Source organism: Emydura macquarii, unplaced genomic scaffold (assembly GCF_026122565.2).
Source record: "Emydura macquarii macquarii isolate MOO-44397 ecotype Brisbane River unplaced genomic scaffold, CSIRO-AGI_Emac_v2 contig_2768, whole genome shotgun sequence".
NCBI classification, from domain to species: Eukaryota; Metazoa; Chordata; order Testudines; family Chelidae; genus Emydura; species Emydura macquarii.
In genome coordinates, this window is record NW_027132905.1 from 24,243,102 (window position 1) to 24,258,567 (window position 15,466).

Here is a 15,466-nt window from a genome sequence, read left to right on the forward strand (position 1 = left end):
GTTAAATACAACCACATGATCTGTATTACAATTTTCACTAAATTTCAAATAAATAAATTTGACTCCCCTTGGTTTCCTAGAACAAATGTGATGCTGGTTTTGAATGGCCATTGCATCCTGGAAGTGGTCAGATGTCACCCTCCATGTACAGAGCAAAATAAACAGAGATGGGTTAGCTACTCAACATGAACATGGATAGGGTTTATTATTGATTTCTTGACTCTTGGCTTTTCCCTCCTACTTACCCCAGTTGGGATTTTCTGTTAAAGTCTATCATGCCCACAAAGTCAGCCTCTTCCACAACTTAACTAGTCAGAGATTTTCTTGTACACACTCAGCGAGAGAACAGACAATTCCTTCTGAGCATCCATATGCCAGGCAGAGCGTTTACTCTTCTGTGAATGTTACACTTTCACCACTCTGCCCTGTGCTATGTAAGCCTAGGTTATTGTGCCCTTTCAACACAACCCAAGTCCAAAGGAGGTACGCTACTGGGTGAAAGATTTAAACGGGTATATCTTGTTCCTGAGTCCCAAGTGGAATCAGTATTGAGTAATCCCATTAAAGCCAATGCAACTATTTGCATGAGTGAGGGTGGCAGGATTTGGCCCCTACCAAGTGAGCTTGGCTTGTTTAGCCTAACCAAAAGAAGGCTGAGGGGAGATATGATTGCTCTCTATAAATACATCAGAGGGATAAATATCAGGGAGGGAGAGGAATTATTTAAGTTCAGCGCCAATGTGGACACAAGAACTAATGATATAGACTAGCCATTAGGAAGTTTAGACTTGAAATTAGATGCAGGTTTCTAAGCATCAGAGGAATGAAGTTCTGGAATAGCATTCCAAGGGGAGCAGTGGGGGCAAAAACCTAGCTGGCTTAAAAACTGAGCTTGATAAATTTATGGAGGGGATGGTATGATGGGACAGTCTAGTTTGGCAATTTATTGATCTTTGACTACTGATGGTAGATATGCCAATGGCCTGTGAAGGGTAGTTAGATGGGGTGGGTTCTAAGTTATTACAGATAATTCTTTCTTGGGTGTCTGGCTCATGAGTCTTGCCCACATGCTCAGGGTTTAACTGATTGCAATATTTGGGGTTGGGAAGGAATTTTCCCCCAGGGCAGATTGGCAAGGCTCAGGGGATATTCACCTTCCTCTGTAGCATGGGGCACGGCTCACTTGCTGGTGATGTCTTTAAATGTCTTTAAACCATGATTTGAGGACTTTAATAACTCACTCATAGTTTAGCGATTTATTACAGGAGTGGGTAGGTGAGGTTCTCTGACCTGCATTGTGTAGGAGGTCAGATTAGATGATCATATTGGTCCCTTCTGACCTTAGAGTCTACGAGGTCTATGAGAACAAAACACCACTAATTCGAATGAATTATATGACATCACCAATTTCCTACAAGTTTCATTATATACTTCAATCAAAGGTAGCAGTAAAACTAGTCCCAATATTAAAGTTTGATTTTTAAAGCCAATTTAAATTCACAGAGAGCTGACACAGATTCCACGTAACTAAGTGTGTGTCAGTCACAAATGCATTGGAATTGTCATGTATTTTCTTGGAAGGAGCTTTTGCCTAAATTCCTAGGCATTGGTAACCATCATAAAGACTTGTTTCTAAATAAGCAGCAGAGCACAAATGGTAAAGAGAATATTGATTGTCAACGGAGATAAAAATGAAGAGGCTGTCCAAGGGCTTAAGTCAAATGCATACAAGAGTTTGAAGTCCAGCCATCTTCATTCTTCCCAACTCAGCAATATTACTGCAAGTGAACTGCAGCTTCAGAATGGCATTACATTAACACAAGTAAATGTAGCACTTTCACTGTATTCTGAAACACTATTAGTGTACGAGTAATAAAACAAGCCATTAGGCTTAGACATCCAGATAAAAATGTAATTACATTAGCACTCTTGGAGTAATGATTCAAATACTGACTTTCTGTATGATTATACCCCAATCCAGCATCATAAAACAAGCAGTAACACTGCTTTTACAGAATACTGCTTAAAGGGGAAAAATCCATGGCAATGCCAGTGAAAATAACAAGAAGAGAGAAATAAATAAGAGGGAATACTTTGACGCTGCTCCATTCCACATAATCTTACTATAGTTTAACAACAATTTTCAGTCATGATCTCCAGAGAAGTTGTAGTAACAGCAATAGTAATGGGAGCTACTTTGGACCAAATTTTGCCTTTGGTGTGTGCATGGGGTACACAATTAGCTTCTTGTGAGCACACTGAAAGGCAGAGCTTGGCCAGCTTAATATGGATTACATTGATTTTCTTGCACAGAAACCAGTTTAGCTATATTTAGGGTAAATATTCCTGTTGTTTCACACTGTATAGTGTCCCTCACAGCAGAGAAGAGGCACGACTCTGCAGTCATGAACATACAGGATATTAATTATTCACGCCAAGACTGGTGCTAGATACTTTAGTGCCCAAGGTTGCTGCTACTCATTGGTGCTACCCAGGCAAAGCAGTCCTAGCTGGTGTGGGTGCGGTAGTCTACCTCTAGCAATGATCCTGATTCAGGCTAGTGGAAAAAGACTAAATCTTGCAGTTGCCCCTTTTACTATAGATTCCCACCTTAGTGTTACCAAACAAGGTCTCACTAAGTCTTGGACTAAACAGTAAAAGAATGGACTGTTGACTATTCTGTACGTCTCAATTCATCATCTAGATAAAGATGTGCTTGCTAAAACAACAACAAGCTGAAACAGGCCACCTGTATAACAGATGAGAAGGCCATTAGCACTGAAATTTGAAAGATACTTGATAAGCATTGATATGTTTCTCTAGAAAGTTTTTTTGTGTGTCTAACATTTACAAGGACAATCAAGAAAAATATTCAGTATTTATTTTGATCCTCCAGGAGACCATTTAATTGACTTTTCTGTTTCTGCAAAAAAAAATCACACATATATCTCTTTATGAAGGTTCACTATCCAGAGTGCTGTGTAGTGGCCAGGTTTCTAGCATTTCTGTACAGGTTTTCACTTGGCCCTAATCAATGTAGTCTACAATTCTGTCTTTCACTGAATGTTGCTTTCCTTTTAAATGTGCACCTTCCTAACATAGTTCCCATGGCACTGAGATCTCTCTTCATTTTGCAGATTAGTATGGATTGATCCTGGTTGTAAGACAGAAGGCAACATGGTGTGATTTTTTAAAAGTATTTTATTTCCTATCTCAAACTTAGCTCTACATCAAGAACAAAAGGCAGAAGTCTTCTGACACTCCAGCAATAGCTTATTCAAAAGGGCCCCACATGGACAGCCCTGGATCTTGCATAAACTTTGCATGTGAAACATTTTTCACATGAGAAAAACTTCACAAGTTTTCATAAATTTGGTCAAGGGACAAAGTATAATCATTTGCATTGAACACTTTGTACTTCCACAAATTTGTCTCCAGCTGAATTTAACCATTTTAGCACTAACATTTTCCCATTTTTCGTAACACAACTAAACTGCACTTTCATAGGAAAAATACAAAAAGTTCAAGCATAAACCATTAATTATTTAGCACTTTACCCACCTGCTAAAAAAGGCTTCCCCCCCCACCAACACCTGGTTTTGCCGGTGATCTCTCCCCACAGTCCACAAAATAAAATGTCTCTGTCATCATCCTGGATCAACCACAACAAGGACTTCTTATTTGGAAACAGCATGTCTGCAACTGTTATTACAATTGGCAATAAGAATACAAATAGGGATGCTTCAGAACATCTAAACAAGAACACACTTTACTGATTTCAGTTTAGTATTGGAAAGCGTGTTGGTGTATCACAAGGGTGGCCAAGCTTACTGACCCCTCCAAGACTCCCTTCCCTGCTAGACAGAATCCTCTAGCCCCACCATCATGCCGCAGGGCAGAGGCTCTGAGCTCCCCATCCCAGTCTGGTGGGCAGAGGGGATTCCATGAGCTGCATTTTAACTGTAAAAAGAGCCGCATGTGACTAACGAGCCAGAGTTTGGCCACCTCAGTGTATGACAAAAAGGTTCCAGAATGCTTATACACACAAGCCCAATTTGTCATTGTGGCTTTACTTTTACTAGTTCTGGGTAGTTGCTTAACTTGTGTGTGTATAATTAGCAATATTAAAACAGAAACAGAAACCCTCCATTTAACCAGAGGAAAAGTTCAGTATTACAAACATCCCTAAAACACTCCACAAATGGGACCTAATTTAAGAGGGGCTGCAGTTAGGAAACTCAAGGTAAAGAATAAGACCCACTGAAAAAAATGTTTCTTTATACTAGATCTCAGTTATATTTGGTGGTGACAAGAGTTGTTTAGAAGGAGCTGAAAATCCTCTGAAAATGTCACTAAAGGGCACCTAGAACAGATTCAGACCCTGATTTTCTCAAATGGCTTTAAGAGAAATGAACAAACACAGTGTTAAGTCCTACAGCTTTGTCCAAAATCCAGTTTAAGAATGTTTACCGGTACCCTTGGGATTCTCATAGGGGCTAAAACCCTCCTCAGAGACAAAACAGGTATTTTGTGGAATTTAACCCACAAGTCCCTCTTATAGAAAGGGGCAAAAGTTGGAGCAAATGGTTAGGTTAATTGATACAAATACTGAGATTTCTGTTTAGTGGTACACTGAGGATAGCAAAGCAGTCTTAATAGAAGCTTTACAAAAAAACAAACAAAAAACACATCCAAATACCTGAACCCCCTTACCATTAAAAACTGGACATCTGTAGGGGTCATTGCTATCCCATCCTTGCAGAAACTGAGATCAATTAGTTGTGGGGAAAGGAGACAAAACCTTTTCTGCTGCCTCAGAAATAACTGCTGTTGCTCAGTAGGGGCAAGGTGTCCATAATTAAGTGCACCACTAGATAAAATGGCCCCTCATCTCCATCTTTCTCTTTGTTTTTCTTTAATCTACATCCCTTCTCTTTTCAAGGGTTTACCATTTTTATCAGCTATCAGTACCTCCAGATAACATGTTGTAAGAAGATAACGCTTTAGATAGAGAGATAGATAGACAGACGGACAGACAGGTATATAGATAGATAGATAATTATTGTATGAAGGGATTTAAATGAAATATTAACCAAGTATTTTTCCCTGCTTTTCTCTTAGCATTTTTGAATGTCTATCATAATATCTAGCCTATGGAGTGTTATTTATATTAGTTTTTCATTCTTGTTTTTCTCTCCTTAACAACATACTATGAAGTTATCAGAAAAAAACTGATTAAGTCAGTCTAGTGACTCTAGAAGTGCTGGCCAGAGATCAGTAGCTATGATTTTAGTACTGCTAGACCTCTTCTTAACAGAAACCAACCAACGAACTTTCCCTACTATGGCACTTGGTGTTGTGCCAAGAGGCAGTAATGGGATAAAAGATACTACATTATCCTCCATATTACACCCCACATGCCAATTTTATCATAGGAATCAGGAACTTCAGATTCCCAAATTAGATTTGGATCAATTCAATGTTTCCTTAAAATCCGTGTCAGCTGCATTAGCCAGAGCAGATTGGAAGTCTGATTCTCTGGGACTGATTCTCCTTTCACCCAGTTTCAGTGTGATGTAACCCCAACTGAACTTCAACTGAATTACTACTGATTTATATTGCAACAAGTATGTGAGAAGAAAATTTGGCCATTGTGAGTAAGGAACAGGAAACGGGGAAAAACCGCTACTTCCTTAATGGAAAAAGAAAATTATTCAGGTAACCAAGTTCCCCCCTTTCAAACTCCAACTCCATTGCTCACTAAAGAAAATCTGTCCTATAGGAAGCAGTGCAAAAACTAAATGTTTAAATTTATGTATTGTTACATTTCCTATTGGGGAATCCATTGAAAGAAAGAAATAATAAATCAACTATGAATTAATTTCAAGGAGATTTTAGATACTAGCAGTATTGCTTACATTAAAAATAACACCACTTTTTTAATTTCTCCCCTGGAAATTTATACCCCTGGTTCTTACCCTATTTTTTTTTTTTTTTTTTTAGTTTTTAATGGTTCCCACTGCAAATTATCCCAAGTGACTGGTAAAAAATTATGTTAATACACTGTCACAAACCAGTGCCAATCTAGGAATTCAGGGTCATCGCTATGCTGCCTGTCAGAGTCACCCAGAACTTGAAGCACCAACAGAAAAAGAACAATCCCTCTTATTCCAATGCCCACTGAAGTCAACTGCAGCTGAAAAGAAAAATCACCTTTACCTATAAGCAGTGTAGGATCTATGAAACAACTGAGCAATTTTGATTCATCCAGCAGAGGGCAGCGGTGGGTAAGCATACTAGCCAGTTGACTACAGAATCACATGACAGGCTCAATTTTGTTACAATTGAGCTGCTTTACCCTCAACATTTTAGTGTGAATGAATATTTCTTTATTTCTCCTGAGTCTCTTTCCTTATTCTCCTCATATATACACTTTAAAAAACCATAGAACTTTAAGGGTGATTTATTAAAATATTTTCAAAAGAAATCAAATTGTGATCTAAAATAGGGGCATTGAGCAGATCACCCACAGGACACTGACAAGATCAAGGCAGTTGCTTGCTGACTGCATGGCTTCATACACTCACCACTTTAGACCTGCGAGGCCTGAGCACTGCATTAAAGTCAGTGACAAAAGGCTTTGTGACTCAATGTAGCTAATCATTATGTAGATTAAACTCACCTTGAATGAGCAAAGATCAGGTAGAAGAAAAATCAAAGAACCACAAATCAAATTAATGTAAGAATTAAGTCAGAGGACCCAGGAAAATGAAACAGAACAGCTACCCTATAGGGGGTAGAGAGAAAATAATCCAACGGAGTAACATCTAAACATTGTTTAGGATTTGGTTTTCACTTAAAGCAGAGATTGGAAGGTAGGTACCAACAACAAGCTCGTACTCTCATCCCCACTGTTTCCCTGATTAAAAGAATATGAAAATAAACAGTCCCCTTGCATCAAAAGAAAGCTGATATCTCAGATGACAGCCAAGTCTTTCCTCAGTGTCTTGTTACTCTTTGCTACATAATGTGGATGGGTGTTGCAGAGTTCTGGTGGAGGAAGATAGGATAAATGTGTCATACTATTTGTACCTCATTGATTGGTATAATCATCCTTTGGTTGAAAATACAATACCACCCTATTTAGTATGATGCCTTGCATGCTAACTATATCTCAAAATATGTTGCAGAGTTAAATAAAGCAGTTGCATGGTGGAAAAGGTGCGTTCGCAAAATAATTAGAGCGTTAAGGCAGAGATCTGACAGAAGCAGCTGCAGAGGAGAAGACCGTTATACTAAGAATGGACAAGTTATGTTTACTGCCAGAGAGAAGGATCATGATAGATGAAAAGAAGTCTAGAAAGCTGTATGGATAACTGCCTGACATTTCTTCACTGCTCTCCCAAACAAGATGCCAAAATATTTTTTTTTTCACCTACAGCCAATGCTGTTCAGATCACATAAATTATGTTTCTCTGCTGTCCTCAGTACCACAAATCTGATTAGACATCTTTTGAGCTATATTTGCACGCCAGCCTCCAAGTTGCTGCACACAAATCTTCTGCAGACACACACATGCCTGAGCGAATCCTTCATGTGCATGAACAAACCCCCATGTATCTAAACCATTCAATAAGCATGTGTAAAATCTGTGAGAGACCTGCTTCAAAGCTTAGTCCTTAAAGCTCTTTTATTCTGAATTTATGCATCTTACCAATTTCTCATACTAATATACACAATTACCATGAAGAGAGGTAGCATGCTGCTGCATGCAAGGAACTAGATATGGAGTGTCACAACCTGGGTTCTTCTTCCAGCTTTGCTGTGAGAGTTTGGGTGAGTCACTGCATTTCTTTGTTCTTCAATTTTTCAACCATTTCTTGTAACAGAGGATTCAGTAGTTAGTTGGACCTTTATTGCCCATTAACGCAAATTTTAAAATTTGCTATGAAATGAAAATTGTGTTTTTGTGTAGTGATCTGTGCCAATGTGAAGTGATTTCCCGTAGTTCAAATTAAATGTTGTTCTAACTGATCTTTTCTCACTTGTATTCCACCAACCCCTCCTCCGCCCCCCGCACTCTCTGCTTCAAAGCTTGAAAGTATCAGCACCAAGCTTTGATCTAGAATTCTGACAAAGTCCATAATAGGTGGTCCAAAAAAAAAAAAAAAAAAAAAGAAGAAACGTAAAGACTCTGTCTTCTCCCAAGAAATAATGCCCACTGCTATAAATCAGTTCTGTCTGAACCCTGAACATTATACTGAAGCACAATGGTGCAGCACATTATATTCCAGCACGGCCCTTGTCACTATTTTTACATAGAAGCTTTTTAGCACCACTTTGGGGCTTGCTACCATTGTTCATATCACCTTAAATTATATAAAATACATTCATAGAGGGACAAGGCCTGCATAGCACTATCTTGTACCAGTCTGGTCTGAAGCAGCTCTATGAAGACCCAGTAACTTCATAGTAAAAAAATGACTCAACTAGCCGGTAAATCCAATAGAAGCTGGCTTGTAAAACAGTGGGGCCGAGGTTTAAGATGCACTTTAGAACATATAAACCAAGTGCATCTTCAGCAAACTGTGCACACAGAGATTTTTTAAAACCAAGTGGGCACTAAGTGGGGATCTGCACTAACTCTTCTCCTGTGATGAACTCTTGTAGATTTCTTTTTAACTGCATGTCATTTACAACTGGGGGCTAAGGAATGGAATCTCAGGGCTACATAGCTGAAAGCCTTTTTGTTGTGTGTGGTTTTGATTTTTTAAATAAAAAATAACCTACCCTTAAGAGAGTTACCTTACAATGAACCAGAGAGGACTTCTTAATCATCTTATCTCCTCCTATCAACTGCACTGTCTCCCTTCCGTTTCTCTTTTGGGCCAGCATGGCTGATACAGAACACTATTTATTCTGGCAGGTACTTTTCCCCTAGAGAGGAGTTCCTCACACTCCAGTTATACCTTAGCTCTCCCGATTTAAACACCTCCTTTTGTTTCACTGTACAGTACTGTTTTTCTCGAAGCACCAGTTGTTGAGTTCTTGACTATTTTGATAAGAAAGGATCGCTGTGATTACTTCCCTACTAAAATGAAGCTCTGTTAAGGGCAGAGTTCCCTTCCCTGTGTTTTTTCTTCTCTTTACTTCTCCCCTTCACCATGATTTGTTGTAAACTTCCTAATCTTATCTTTGTAATTTAGATTTTAATGGCCTGCTTTTCAGAAGTGCTGGGCATCCACAAATCTCAATGAAGTCCATGGTAACTGCATGAAAATCAGGCCATGCATGCTCCTTGGTGGAGGGACTTTGTTTCCTATGTCTCTGTAATATACCATGCCCATCTCTATTATTTTAACTACTTGATTATCAACAATGCACGTAAGCCTTTGACCAAACCCTTGTCCCACAAATACAACTATTTACCTCTCACTTATGGTCACAAACGAATACAACAATGGTGAAAGGCTTGCAGATATGCCTGCCCCCGCAGCTGTCACTTGAACTCCAGCCATTTCTCAAATGTTCCCAGTGCAACCACCACAATTACATTTCTTATAGTTGACACTGGCCCCTCGGGCCTCACTCACCAAAGTGCACAGCACCGCCAAGTGGCCAGATGGAAGGCAACAGCCATTTTGTACAAACAAACACAAGAACTTGACAAATTCTGGTGTCCTCCATTATGTAGTTCTCACATTTTCTCTCTTTGATCAAGTCATATATAAAAATAACTAAAAAAACAGAGTTATTTGTACTGTAACTATTTAGGTCAGACAGCGTAAGTTTTAGCATTGCTTCCTTCTAAAGTCAGGCATAAAGCACTTAAAAAAGAACAAAATCTCCTATGAAATGGGGATTTTCCTGCTGTTTGACTCAAACTCTTAAGTCTTCTCAGAGAGGCTCAAGTCCTGCTTTCTGATATGTAATATGCATAGCTGCTTTTTTTTTCTTTAAGTTTGGCTTACATGCCTGCTGTTAAATTGACTGGCAAACTTCATGTAAAAGGGAACTCATCCTGCAGATAATTATACAGCATGTGGGTGGTGAATCTGCCTTCCTCTAAATCTCAGAGCAGAGATCACACGCTTGAATGAGGGTAAGGTACCCAACTGTCATCTTCCTATTAGAGCAGGAGGCGAGCACAAGCACATCTCTGTCCTTGTCATCTATCACTACCACTAACATGTATTATTGATATAAGGGACCAAACTGACAACCCTGGTGACCGTCCACAGAACATAAGCGTCTACATACTACCCCACCGACGGACCACCTCTAACAGCAAAAGGAAAACATTATCTAAGCTCATTCAATCCTTGGCCTTTCTGCTGACAGTGCCAGCAACTCTAGATAATATAATGATGGTTTTCATAATGAAGGACCTCGTAGTCATCTGAACAGTCACAAATGAATGATTCCTGCATTCTACTCCTAGTGCTGACAACAGCTTGTTGAGACACTCTGGGCAATTCACTCTGTATCTAGTTTCCCCACCTGTAAAACGGGGATAATAATAATACTTTCTTACTTCAAAGGGATGCTGTTAGTTAACATTTGCAAATGGACATAAATATACAAAATGCTATATGATGAGTAAGGACAATTATTATCTAACCTGAGATCACCTCGTGTTGCATACAACCCCAGTCATCAGAAGGTACAAACACACATTTGGTCACAAAAATCAGTGACAGCATATTAATAATAATACACTGACAGAACTTCACATACATGTATGTCAAATTAATATATTATATATATACCCATACTCATACACACACACACACACACACACACACACACACACTTTGACACCCTTATGAGATGAGTAAGTATGATCATGCCTGTTTAACCAGTGAGGAAAATTACGCAAAGAAAAGTTAAGTGTCTTGACTTCAAGTCACACATGAAGTGCGTTTCAGAGAGTGGGAGAGATTTCTGGACTCATAGTCCGTGCCTTCATAAACAGACCAATTCCCACTGGATTAAACACCATTCTAGCTAAACAGCCGTATATACAGATCAGCATTTACAACCCCTTTCTCTTTGTATGCTAGTCAGCAGCAGAGATTAGAGGGATTTTCCCCTGAGAAATGCTAGATTACTACTACTTAATTGTCCTTTCACATTAAAATAATTTCTAACACTGCAGCTGAGAAAAGAATTGGAGAACAGAATAATTAAGATTCCAACACTTTATGTGAGATGAACAAATCATAACAATTTACAATATTAGCAAACAGTTTAACAGTGATCTGACTGGCACGGAATGACATTTAAATGGGACTAATAATAATACTTCATTCACTGGTTTTGTGTGAACTTCATTATAAAAATGTCAGAAGATAGATAAATGAATAATCAGTGTCATACCAGAGCAGACGTATTCTTTTTTCTGAACATCCGCCACATTAAAACCCCGCAGGTGCACGGGTGCCATGCAGAACGTGAACTGTCCAATCGAGCGCCTTTGACGCAGCCAGTCAGACAGCCAGGCCAGGTGACAGTCGCAATACAGGTAATTGGAGTGAAGCCGCCTGCAATGGACAGAAAGAGTCATATCACATCTGAATGTTTTTGAAACAGTGACAAACCAGAGCAAACTCATACAAATCTCTCAAAGACATTGTGCTAAAACTACTGCACATATTTTCACACACGAGTAAGCTGAATCTTTACAGGTGAGTGTTGAAATTAGAGGACAGGGTGGGCGGGGCAGAAAATTGAAGGTGCTTTCATTTGATCAAATTGTCTTTTATGTTATATTGAAAAGCAATGTGTGAACCTGACAAGAGGCAGAGCTCCAAGCAAGCATCCAAAAGGATGGGTATTCAATCAACCCATGAAACTGAAAGAAAAAAAGAAGGAAAAGAAAAAGGCTGAAAATTTTCTGACAGGCAGCAATCTCAGGTGAAATTACTAGTGCCAGGAGTACCATAGCAGTTTCATGGTAGTTGGAGGCTTTTGCATTAGGGAGGTATAGACAAGCCCAGAGGACTCCAAAAAAAGAAAAATAATATCTATGAACTGAACTTTTTCTAACCCAGGAAAGATTTAGTTCAAGTTCAGCTGAGGATTCATCCATCCACAGCATTAAGTAATTTAATAGTAGCTTCACTTGTCATCATGGCCATCCACTGAACTTCTAAGATGAGTCCGAGAAGTATTGTTCAGCAACGGGATTGTCTATTTTACAAGCTCACAACAGGTTGACATCTTAAATACAAAATACTCAAGCTATGTATACTTGTGCAATTCTGCTTTGGGTTTGCTGCATACATTAATTTGCATACCACCCGCTAAACGTACTTCTCCTCCCCCACTACAACCACCTGTTCATTTTTAATATGATATAATTTCACAAGAGAAGATGTAAACTTTTAAGTTTGTACTGAAGACTTCCAGAAGCATCACCCCGCTTTAACCTCCTCCCGCTGCCTCACATTTTAAATAGTAAACATGTCACTAGGGAATGAGTCCAACACTGTTTAATAACTACCACAAACTTTAGGTCAGAGTTTACATTAAAACTGGGAAGAATAAACATTTCACTCCTTTTAACGAGTCATAAATTTGTAGTGTAATGGCAAAGTTGAAATGACAACAACAAAAAATAACCCTCCAAAGATAGCAAATCCTGTAAGATAGGGTTAAACAAAGTATTCTTCACTGTGATGCATTAATATATCAAATATTACATTTAAAAAACAATTGGTGTGTGCATAGGATTTAGCCTTGCCTATCTCCAGAAGAAATTAACCATCAATCTGAAAGATCTTCATATTACACAGTGGCAGTTGAGATCAGTGGTGGCGCCTGAGCTGACAGTCCCTAGATTTGTATGTCTGAGGGGACCCAGTTGATGCATTTTCAGTGGCTGGACCTCAAGCCTGGAATTCACTTCCTGGCTGTGGCCAGTAGCACTTATATCTGCTGATCTTCAGGGCATACTGTAAAGCATATCTGTTCACCTAATATTTCAACAAAGGGGTAGGGGTGATGCTGTTATACATAGTGAAAGTTTCAGATGACACTACATCAACTTAGATCTTTGATAAAATGTTTTCAGGACCGCCGACAAGAGGGAGCAAAGAGGACCATTGTCCTCCAGGCCTGGTGATTTAAAAGGGCCTGGGCAGATGGAAGGGTAGATACGATCCTCCTCTCCTCCACACACACCTTTTCCGCTTTGACCCCCACCGCCCACGCTCTCTGCCCCTCCCCTGAGCCAAGCTTATTTATTATACGTCATGCAGGATCCCAGGTGACTGAGGAGGCAGTATCTGCTACTCAGCTTTCCGGGTTCATCAGTAATCTCCCTGGGGAGACCGAGGGAACCGGGAAGCTGAGTAGCAGATACTGCCTTCCTCAGCCACCGGGGAACCTGCATGGCACATAATAAATAAGTAAAAACTTCCAACAGAAGCCCACTTGGACCTCAGCCATCCCTTTCGGGGGGGGGGGGGGGGGTGTCATTGGCCATTCCGCACTGAGGACTGGAATTGCTGTAGCTGGGTCTGAATGTTTTTATTATGAATTGTGAATGCTGCCTAATGCATTTTTGATAGGCAAGTTATATAAACTGAAAGAACAAACATATATATTCACAAAGCTGAGAGAACACTGTCTAGGAAAAGATCACCTTAATTGTAGCAAGACTGTGTCAACATATAGATGAACAATTTAATTTAGCTAACCTGACAAAGAATTAGCATTTCTTCCCACTATAATATTCAAGGGCATGCTATGATGTTATTCAGAATTATACTTTCTAAAGAAATTAGAAACATGATTTTTGGTTTTCAGACAGGGCCCATATGATAAACATTTCTCAAGAACTGCTTCCAGTTCTCCTATTTTTTTTCTTGCTAGATATGTAGAACTAGTTTCTGGGTTTAAATATTTTAACAGAGGGAACTATATTTCTCCTCAATCTGCCTGTGTTGCCCCATTTGAGCCCCGGCTTTAGATGTGGTAAAATGTTATTTATGTTGAAATTCTGCAGCATTCCATGAGTGTTTGGGAATTGCTCTTGAGAAGGGTCCATCGTAAACAAGCTGTTAAGCTCAACTAGGTAGCCTGTAGGAATACATCTTTAATAAACAAATTAAAAATACAATAAGAGTGCCTTAAAAGGGTATCCATTGTGGTTGAGAAACATGGCACAAGAGTCGCGTGTGCATGATAGAAGCATTACAGCCATTTGGTGTATTTTTGTATATTTAACATTTTTTTAATAACATAATCCTCTACCTCAGAGTCACTTACAGATGAAGAGACAGCAGGAGACTCACCATTCAGGAAATTAATAAAGGGGCCACGTTTAGCATAAATAAAGCTGTTTCAGGCAAATGAAAGCAGATCAATGCAAACTAATTCCTGTAAGTTCCAATCAAGGCTAAAGTATCAATAAAACAAAAAATCTTAACAGAAAAGCTTGGACACAACAGCACAGAAGAGCAGATTTATTTATTTTATTTTTTAAAAGGATTTTTAAGTGCTACAATTATATTAGTACATTTTTCTTTCCCTTTAAGGTCATGTTGACTGGACATTTCCTTAATTCTTCTTCCTATGTTCTTCACAATGGCATGACATCTTTTTCTTTTAAAAAATTCACACGACTCTTGTCTTTATAAAACAAGCTGGACTGAGAGCACTGAGAATAAACTTTCTATCCACAGAACAAGTACAGTACAGGCAGCTTCCCCAATTGGCTGTCAATGGACCTCACTATAAAGAACTACATCCAGTGAACTCTATTTATAGGGACCCATAGGGATCGCATAATTTCCAAGGCCCATTCAATCCATGGCCTCTCTGCTAAACCTAACTAACCTCTACTAACACAATGGCCGATGTTCTGGATCATTTTTGTGATGTGGACATTGTTCACTGGGAACTAAACGAAGACTATATTCATTCTACATAAGGTACTGCACAGCCATCAGATGGCTGGATTTGCACCATTGACTGAAGACTGAAATGCTACATCGTATTCCCCCAACGGAAGCCATCATGCCTGCAACAAATTCTATGCAACATACTTTCTCTCATAGATTTTGCCCCTTATGAAAGCAGCTTCTTTGAGGTGAGCATTAACATGGAAGAGACAGAAAAAAAACGTTACAAAGTGAAATCAGAAACATGACATGAGAGAAAGTATTGCTGTTCCTTCCCCCATTAATATCTTCCTATGAATATTTTACCTAACAGAACAATAAGAGACTTATTTCTAAGTTGATTATACAGAGATGCTTTAGCTGTGTGGTTGTAAAGGGGCATTATTACCTACTTCAGCAAAGCACATGTTTAATGTCAAAGCTAGATTATACTGAAATATGGATCAATGATGGTCAAGTGTGTTTCTAATAATTTTTAGCTATGCAAAATAATGTTAATATTTAGAAATCATCTTTGAGAGATATAATGGTGAGAAGCTGGGGAGAATGGAACAATT

At 39.0% G+C, this 15,466-nt stretch overlaps 1 protein-coding gene across 2 annotated transcripts in view; it reads right to left on the reverse strand.

The window, feature by feature from the left end:
* The window catches only part of SLIT3 (slit guidance ligand 3), a 676,405-nt gene that overhangs the window by 230,017 nt on the left and 430,922 nt on the right, over positions 1-15,466 (reverse strand). For both annotated transcript variants that reach the window (XM_067566650.1, XM_067566651.1), the window contains exon 8: positions 11,380-11,543. In XM_067566650.1, the coding sequence (XP_067422751.1) occupies positions 11,380-11,543 (164 nt within the window). The remainder of the gene's footprint in view (positions 1-11,379; positions 11,544-15,466) is intronic.